Source organism: Microtus ochrogaster, unplaced genomic scaffold (genome assembly GCF_000317375.1).
Source record: "Microtus ochrogaster isolate Prairie Vole_2 unplaced genomic scaffold, MicOch1.0 UNK1, whole genome shotgun sequence".
Lineage (NCBI taxonomy): Eukaryota > Metazoa > Chordata > Mammalia > Rodentia > Cricetidae > Microtus > Microtus ochrogaster.
Window position 1 is genome coordinate 35,791,893 of NW_004949099.1, and position 8,647 is coordinate 35,800,539.

Here is an 8,647-nt window from a genome sequence, read left to right on the forward strand (position 1 = left end):
CTGTCTGTCTGTCTGTCTGTCTGTCTGTCTGTCTGTCTACTTATCACCCAGCATTCCTTCATCAGGTACTAAGCTCTGCTGTCATCTCCCGCATCTTTGAGGTCATGGACCATCAAACCCTGCGACTGGCAGTTTGTGCTTCCTCCTTTATAGCAATGCCTGATGTAGCCATGGGGTATTTTGCCACCCCAAACATTATCTCAAGATCTTTGAAAAGAGCAAGAGATTTCCCAGCACCCGGATGCTTCTTCAGTCCTTCCTTTGCTTTTTCAGCAAAGATGAAGCTCACAAGGGAGCTCTTCTCTATAACCCAAATAACAGCAGCTTTTCTATGTTTCCATACAACTGCCCCGGTGGGTGAGCTCTATGCCCTCTTCCCCGCAAGGGGTTTCAATTAAAAAGTTAGTAGAAATAAGGATACAGTAAGAGTCTCAACAATCTCCTCCTGGGTCCTTCATGTCCCTGAGCCTCCTGCCCTAGTCTTCAGTCAACCAGTGCTGTGGGGTCGCCTCCTCTTCTGGCAAGCACTAACCTGGAATTGTCCACAAACATGTCTCTATGTGGAAGCAGGGAAAGACTGATAAAGCTGTGTGGATGGTTTTGATCCTGTCCTGGAAATGGTGTTTTTTTGCCAAAAGAGATAACCTTGAAGTACTCAGAACAATCTCTGTGGAATTGTGGCATAGGGAAGATAGCCTGGAGGGTGACAGTGGACCCCCCCATCCCCCATCCCTCTGAACCTGGGTAGGTAGCTGCAGATTTGCTCCTGAGAAGATGGAACCATCCTGAAGGGTCTTCTGATCCATCACCATGGAGTCAGAGGAACAGGATGAGGAGTTAGAAGAACAGGAGCTCTAAGCCTAGTCTTAAAATAACTCGTTTGGAAGCCCAGTCACTCCCCCCAAACCCTGCTAGACTGGACCATGTGGCCTTAAGGCATCTTTCTAGAGCTGACATTTACTTGAGTTCCCAGAGGGGTTCATGAAATCCTTACGGAAAATATGGCAGCACAGAGCACAGGGACTTTCTCTGGGAAGGGACTTAGGAAGGGTGCCTGCAGACCCTCTGTCCATAGCAGCCCGCCATGGGAAGGCCAGGCACCACTCAGTACAGCATTGCTTTTAGTTACATAACCCTCCTGATCCTAGCAAGGAACATCAGCAAGAGAGCCTGCTCCCAGAACCCCAACACACAGACACACACAACATACACCTTTGCCAATAGTGGTTTTGTAGCCACTATCACCTGGGAGAATCTGAGAAACTCTCTTCCTTTTCATGTGTTTTCTTTTTTCCAAAAGTGTCTCATTTAAGAAAAATATCAGAAAGACGACTCATATCCTTTACGACCTGCCTGAGATAATAGGGTCCCCTCAGTCCCCTCCCACTATTTAGTGTCACATGGGCCTCTTCTCCTTTTGGTCTCTCCCTGCATCCTTTCCACCTCTGCGGCCGCTGCCTAGTGAAGGCCCCCCCTTCATCCCCAGCAGGAGCAGTCTGCAGAAGGGACAGACTCACTGGTCTGCTTTATACGAACGTGGAAGGTGTTTACCAGTTGTACTCTGTCCTCCTCACAGGCTACTGCTGTCCCTGGCAGGTCACTGTGTCTTTTCCTTGGGGACACCGTGACTTCTCATTTTAGGAAAAATGTCACAGAGTTCCTTCTTCTCACCATAGGGCATGGTGATAACTCACATGTCCCTGAGATCCTTAAGAGAAGGGCAAATGATCTTAAAGTACTGCAAGAGAGCATGCAGTTGGAGACACATTTTCTCGCTGTGACGCTGTCACCGCTCATAGAGATCACAGGCCACGGTGGCTTTGCCCTGCCTGGCTGCCTGACAAGGTCAAGCCGACAGTCCCAGCTCACAGCCCCAGCTCGAGACTAGCTTGGATGCATGATGTCTGGTAGTAGAGAAGGGAAAGAGCAAGGGACACGTGTCCAAAGTGACCTAACAGACCAGACCTGCGCGGATTCCATCTACTGCTGCTCTCTGAGAGTAGACGATCCGCTGATCTTCCCTCGGTCTTGGTTTCTTTATATGCTGAAATACGTGTTGTATTTAGTGTTCAATAAGAGCCCAGTGTCATGCTGAATAAGAGACAGTGCAGTCTTAAACTTCACAGCGACTCCTCCCTTTCCTGCATGCAAAACTGCACTGAAAGCAGGGACCAGCTAAGGTCAGCTGGTCAGTGCTAAGACAGAATCCCCGCCCAGGTGGGCCTCTGAGATCCCAAGTTCTTAAATGGGCTGTGCTGCCGTGGTTTCCCGGAGCTCTTTGTGGCTGAGAACTCCAGCTTGTCCTCTCGCTTCACTCATATCTCTGAGGGTCTGCAGAACCTGAAGTGAAGCCAGCTGTCCGCCCCCAACCCCCTGCACAGCTTCTGTAGGGACCTGTACTCCGTGCTTTTCCAGAGAAGCAGAAAGTGACTGCAGTGTCCTGACTTGGAAGCCTGCCAGAGTGTCCCCAGGATCTCTTAGCAAGCTGCTGCCATCCAATGTCCTGGACCGTGGAGTTGATGTCCAGACTGCAGTGGGAAAAAAATGTTCTGCTTTCCCAATAAGGGAAGTTAGTGTAAAAAAATCTCTATTTGGGATTTAAATTTAAGAATTGGATCTTCGTTTAGAACTTGGCCCCAGCTATGGGTCCTTGCTTACTCTTCTTTTCCAAGCCACACCCCTTACCTTTCCTCCCCACCCAATCTGTCTCCATTTCCTTCCTAGGAAGTGACCTTTGGGACTCAGGCTCTGTCTCCCTCTCCTCCCCAGGAAGAGACCTTTGGGATGCAGGCAGCACAGATACTTGCTGAGTGAGCATTACCAACTGCTGTGCTTCTTGCTCAGGCTGGGAACGAGAGGTACCTGTGCCAGGATGCTTCTGTGGGGCTGTGTGATGTTACCTGTGTTACGGGAAGGGCGGGGAGTGAGGAGAGGGAGATGCACGCATGGGGGCTAAGGAATGGGGGATGGGGAGGCGTGTTGCCTGATGCATGGGGGCATGTGGGGCGTGTTGCCTGATGCATGGGGGCATGTGGGGCGTGTCGCCTGATGCATGGGGGCATGGGGGTGTGTCACCTCATGAATGTCACCAGAGGCTAAGGAATGGTTTGAGTGTCTACAACTGTTTTGTTTTTGTTTTTCTTCCCTGGCAGGAAGAGGATAAGTTTGGGCTTTTGCAAAGGTCTGGGCAGCAAATCTTTATAAAGATCTACTGTGTGTCAGATTCTGGGAATAAGCAAAAGGATTCACTCCCTCCTCGAGTGACCCTTCCTGTGACCCCACTTTCTGACTAATTTGTGGATGTGGATAGACAGATGAGTGAGCTTGGGCAACCAGGCATTCTAGATACAAGACATGTTGAGACTGTCCATACCCACGGGCATGGCTCAGGCAGATACGTCCAGTCAGAGGCGGGAATGCCTGCATGCGACACAGATGTCTCTAGGACTGAATCTGCTAGACAATTTTCTTTCTGGCTGTCCTTGGCTCTTGCTGTTTTCTGACATGATCTCCCTCTAGCCAAGAAACTCTTCTGCCTGGTTCCAAATCTCTGTGTGCCCATTTCTTTTACTTTAATGTTTGAAGAAAGGATGGCTCTAGGCAGCTGCAGTATGCTCACACCTGCTTAAATGTTTCTAGATGTTTTTTGTTATATGTCGTGTAAGGACCACTTCCTTCCTTCCCGCCTCTCCACAGCACAGAATTCAGGCTTTTCAACAGACCGAACATCTGATGCACTTAGCTCACTGATGGCTAGCTTCATGTTGGCTAGCTTCCAGGGTGAGCTAGCCAGACACTGCCACCTTCAGGCAGACCACCCTCACTCAGCAGTAGAGATCTCCGCTTCAGTCAGCATCCTAGACAACTGTGATTGAAAGACGTATAAGTCATTTAGCCATCCCCACGTCTAAGGTCTGGAGATGACTCAAGACTTTCATGTACACAGCGAATGAAGCTCAGCGCTAGAACATACACTTAGCGTGCTAGCATGTACAAAGCCATGGGTTCAATCTCCATCGGGAGAAGGAAATGGGGAAAAAAGAGGGGGGTGAAGAAGAAAAGAGGAAAGTAATAAAGAAGGGCAAGGTTGCTCCAGGAAGGTGAGGGAGGAAGAGACAAAGCCATAGTAAATACTCAGGTTCCTGTACTTTTACCCTGAATTGAGGATCTTGGAGTGAAAGCTGAATTTGAAACACAATACCCAAATCTTATCTTGAAGTCAGCAATCGCCTGCCTCTGGGGCCGGAGATGCAGGCTAGCTCAAGCATTCCCAACTAAACAAGTGGCTGAGTAGGTGGGCAAGTGTGCTGTGACAGAAGCTGCAGCCATGAAGTCATCTTAGGATCGTGTACATCCTTGCAAGGGGTCTTTTCCAGGTCAGGTTAAGGCCTGGCTCCAGCCAGTAAAAAGATAATAATCAATTCCGTAGCTACTGGGAGCCTTGATTGAAAAAACAAAGAGGAAGGATCTGTGTTTGTTGCTTTCATTAAGTAGCATAAACAGTAGGGGCTCCTGCTTAGCAGGAGCGGGAAGCGGGCAGAGAAAGGATGTTAACCCCTAGGGTTTCTGTTACATGGCTGTGCTCACCCGCCTCCGCATCCGCACTGCTGCTTTCTTAGCCTGGATCCCAAGGCTGGCCCCTTTGTGTGTCCCCCAGCTGAAGGAGGGAGAGAGGCCAGGCTGCACACTCATCTTCATCAGATGGCCACTAAATGATCCATCATTTCCTAGGTCCTGAGCTCCTTATTTTCCCAGGGTTGGGCGAGGAGAGGAGTTGAGGGACTATATGGCTGGTGTGGTGTGCATGTGCGTGTATGCACGCACATGTGCATGTTGTAGATGGTACCTAACAATGCCTGGCCCTTTGAACTGTTTGTCCATCTGTAGCCACCAACCTAGAGCCACGTTCTTCTGTAATGAGGACAGAGAGGAAAAAGCAAAGCTTTGCAGAAAAATTATGATCTGAAACCCTCTCTTGCATCCTTTCCTCCTCTGCATGGTAGAGAACTGGCTTAGCAGAAGCATGGGGGAAAAGACCAAGTAGGTCCCCACCTTTTACATGGATCTCTCTCTCTCTCTCTCTCTCTCTCTCTCTCTCTCTCTCTCTCTCTCTCTCTCTCTCTCTCTCTCTCTCTGCTGGCTCCATCTAGTCCTGCCCTGTGGAATATGGGATGCACATTCAGAATAGGTCCACTGGTAGAGGGTAGAGTGGGCTAAACACCCAGGGATCAACAGTGACTCACTCCCGAGTTCTACAGGGAAATGTCGGTTAAATCAGGCTAAAACATGGGAGAAGAAATGGGATCCCAGGGGCCTCCGGCTCTCCAAGGTATGAGTTATTTTGCAAAGAAGGGAAGAAAGTTGAGAGGTAAGTATGTTCTCACTCGAAGTTTCTGGGTATCTAGGCCTGGGGAGAAGGGGAAAGGCTGGAGACACCGGAGAAAGTGAGAAGCGCATGGTACGATGAGCCCCTCAGTGCCTGACACAGCTTCCCAGGTAAAAGGTGCCCAGAAGCTTCTACTCCCCTCCATCATGCTGGTTGGTATTTATTTTTGCCCCATGGGAAGCAGAAGCAAGGCAGGGAAGATGGAGAGAGAAAAAAAGACGTCACATGGTATTGGCATGTGAGGCTGGAGAGGAATCCAGGTGATCCCTCAACCTCTGGATGCCTAGCAGGAACATCCGCATGGAAGGCATGAGCTCTCTAGGAACCCTTGGGGGCTACAGAGAAGCCTTTATCCCAGAACAAGATCTGCCACCAATCCTTCGTGATCACAGCTTCCCAGCGAGATGCAAAGAAAGTGAGAATGTAGCAGGAGAGAAGCAAGACACCAGATGTCATGAGGAGAGAATTCAGGTGGAGAACCCTAATGCCAGGCTGCTATGGCTGCCCCCAAGGAAAGTGAGGTGGAATTGTTCCCTCTATTGGGAGAAAGGGCTATAGAATGTCTTGGAAGAGTGTTGTCCTTAGCTGAGATGTGGGTGTTGAGCAAAAACTGCCTTGCTGCTTTTCATGCCAGAAAAGAAAGACAGTCATAAAACTGAATGTCAAATAGGCCACGGAGAATTTTCTCAGGGTTTGCATCAGATGTGTTGGGTCTATCAAGCGGGGTTATCCTAGCTCTCCACCCCTGGGATCCTGTGCTCTGGTCAAACCTACCCTGTAATGGAGCATGCCTGACCCACCTTCTTCACAGCGATGGGAGAGACAGTGAGGTAAGGGGCAGAGAAGAAGTGAGCTCTTAAGAAATGCGGCCAATCTTCACGAGTGTCTTCCAGACATAAATCCCATGTGAGCCGAGTAGAAGTGAGGTGCTCAGCTCTCCTCACTCTGCCCCTCCCTCTCCTGTAGCATCACATCATCAGGGCCAGTGTTGACCAGGTACTGATTGCCACAGGGCTGTTCTTTCCTCCCCGTCTAATCAGAGAAGTAACACTGACAGGATTGTCAAGCTTCCCTAATACAGAGGATAAAACATTCCAGCCCCCTTCATCTCTTCCTCCCACGTTCTTATTCCAGGGACTTCATGAGTGAAGAAAAACCTCCAGGCCTTAGACTGCCTGGAGACAATTAACATTTCCCCTGGAATCCAAGATGAGGTTTCCAAATAACCAAAGAGAAACAGGTCTTGCCATAAGTAGCCGCAACAGAAATTTACAGAGGATTGAATTCATGGAACTGTTGCCCAGCTGTCTCCATTCTCACTGTTCCCTTCCCCGTGACTGCCAATCACCCTGCACCCCTGTGTGCTCTTGACTCAGGGACGAGCTCCAGCCAGGTAAGTCCTGAAGCTGTAACAGAGGCACCCACAAGTCTGGAAGGTTGTTTCTGTGTTCCCCTTTGGCACTGCAGGGACACAGAATGAAGATGCTCACTTGGGTCAGAAGGGAGAAAGCGTCCCCAAGTGAGCTACTCCTGGCTTTGACTCTCACTGCATCAGATAAAGAGCCACCTCTTTCGCCTGGGCAGCGCTGTCTCCCACCCTTCATCTCCCTGTATCTGGCTCCCTTTCCCTGTTCCCTGCTGTCCTTCAGCCTTATCCTCACTGCTCTAATCCTGGTTGCTGGACCCCAGCCCCTTTGAAGCTCTTAACCATCCTCCAGATCAAGCCTGCCTTCTTGGCACCTCACTATTTAAACAGTTGTACTATGCAAACTCCCTTCTGAATTTTTCCTAGCTTAAATCGTCCAATAGTCCCTTGGCTTAATTTTTACCCCCATCTTCCTCAACTTTATCCCGTTAATTCCTAGAAGTTACCAATATCCCCAATCAGTTTAAGCCCATGTCTCTCATTCTTTGCCCCAAAGATGGTCTAGATACTTCCTTTTGCTCCAACCACCACAAACCCTCAAACACGGATCTCAGACCCTTCCTGCGGGGATCTCCTTGACACGTTCCTACGCAAGGCATCTTCACTGCTTTACTTGACATTACCCCAGTCCTTCACTCTTACATGCTGGTTGCCCCTCCTCACACCCACTTGCTTCTCCCACTTCCTCTTCCCTACTCACTCGGGTCTCCTGCTCAGGACGCCCTTGCCGAGGGCGGCGGGGGATGTGTGCTGAAGCAGGGCTCCGGCTGCAGCGCAACAACTCGGGGGACGCTCCTTCTCCTTGTCGGCTGCGGCCCCGGGTGCCACCGGGTGCTGGTGGGGCGACTGGGGAGCCGGAGCCCTGCCGCCGGGCTGGGGCTGCGCCAGGAGCTGTCCGTGGTGCTGAATCGGCGGCTCCTGCGTGGCGAGTGTGAGCTGTCCGTGGTCCTGGAGAGGCTCCTGGGCCGCAGTGGCGCCCGGAGTGGTGGTTGTAGGAGCAGGCAGTGGGGCGGACGGCGGGGGGACGAGCCCGGGCGGAGGTTGGGCTTGCAGCAGCTGCTGATGTTCCCACAGGCTGCGGTTCTCCGCGCTCAGCTCGTCTAGACGCCGCTCCAGCTCATCGATGCGCTGGCGCTGGGTGTGGATGAGACTTTGCTGGTTCTGTACGATGGCCGTAAGCTCCTTGAGGTAGAGCACGGCGCGCACCGGGTTCTCCAGCAGGCTCTCCATGCCGCCCGCCGCCGCCTGCGCCCTGCCTGCGCCTGCCTCGGCGGGCGGCGAGGTGCGTGAGCGCGCAGGAGCCCAGCAATCCGGGCGGTCGGCGGCCTCCTTCCCTCTCTCTCTCTTTCTCTCTCTCTCTCTCCCTCCCCTTCCCACCGCCGCCTGCGCGTCACCGCCACACAGGCTTTCGCACACGCACTGAGGGGCGGACCCGGCGCCAGGACCCACCTCCCACCTCTGGGCTTCGTGAGGAACTCTGCTTTCCGCGGGGCTGGGAGCAGAAGAGGGAGGCGAGCGAGGAGCAGCGGGGAAGAGGCTGGGCCTGGAGGGATACTCCATGAGAACCCAGGAAGGAGAACAGTCCTACCGGTGAGGAAGGAACAGCCAACGCAAGCAGCAGTGCTGGGAAAGTGTGATGGGACCAAGAAAAAGCAAAAAGGAAACTACAAGAGAAAGAGGAAGAATAAAGGGAGGCGGGTACAGAGGAAGATAGAAATCTAGGCACCCGGCTCTAAAAGGTCACAATCTTTTTTTCCTATGACCTTCTGAGGAGGGGGCACACCCGCCTCTTTGATACTCAACAATTTGCTTTTAGGGGTGCCCTGGAACAGAGG

At 51.6% G+C, this 8,647-nt stretch overlaps 1 protein-coding gene across 5 annotated transcripts in view; it reads right to left on the bottom strand.

Annotated features, from left to right (window-relative positions):
• Iqsec3 (IQ motif and Sec7 domain 3) overlaps positions 1-8,178 on the bottom strand; it is a 103,297-nt gene extending 95,119 nt beyond the window's left edge. For all 5 annotated transcript variants that reach the window (XR_001229355.2, XR_001229356.2, XR_001229354.2 and 2 more), the window contains exon 1: positions 7,513-8,178. Coding sequence is in view for 2 of the 5 variants with exons in the window: in XM_005365159.2 (XP_005365216.1) it covers positions 7,513-8,042 (530 nt within the window). In the remaining 3 variants the exon portion in view is untranslated. The remainder of the gene's footprint in view (positions 1-7,512) is intronic.
• Between the last annotated feature and the right edge of the window lie 469 nt (positions 8,179-8,647).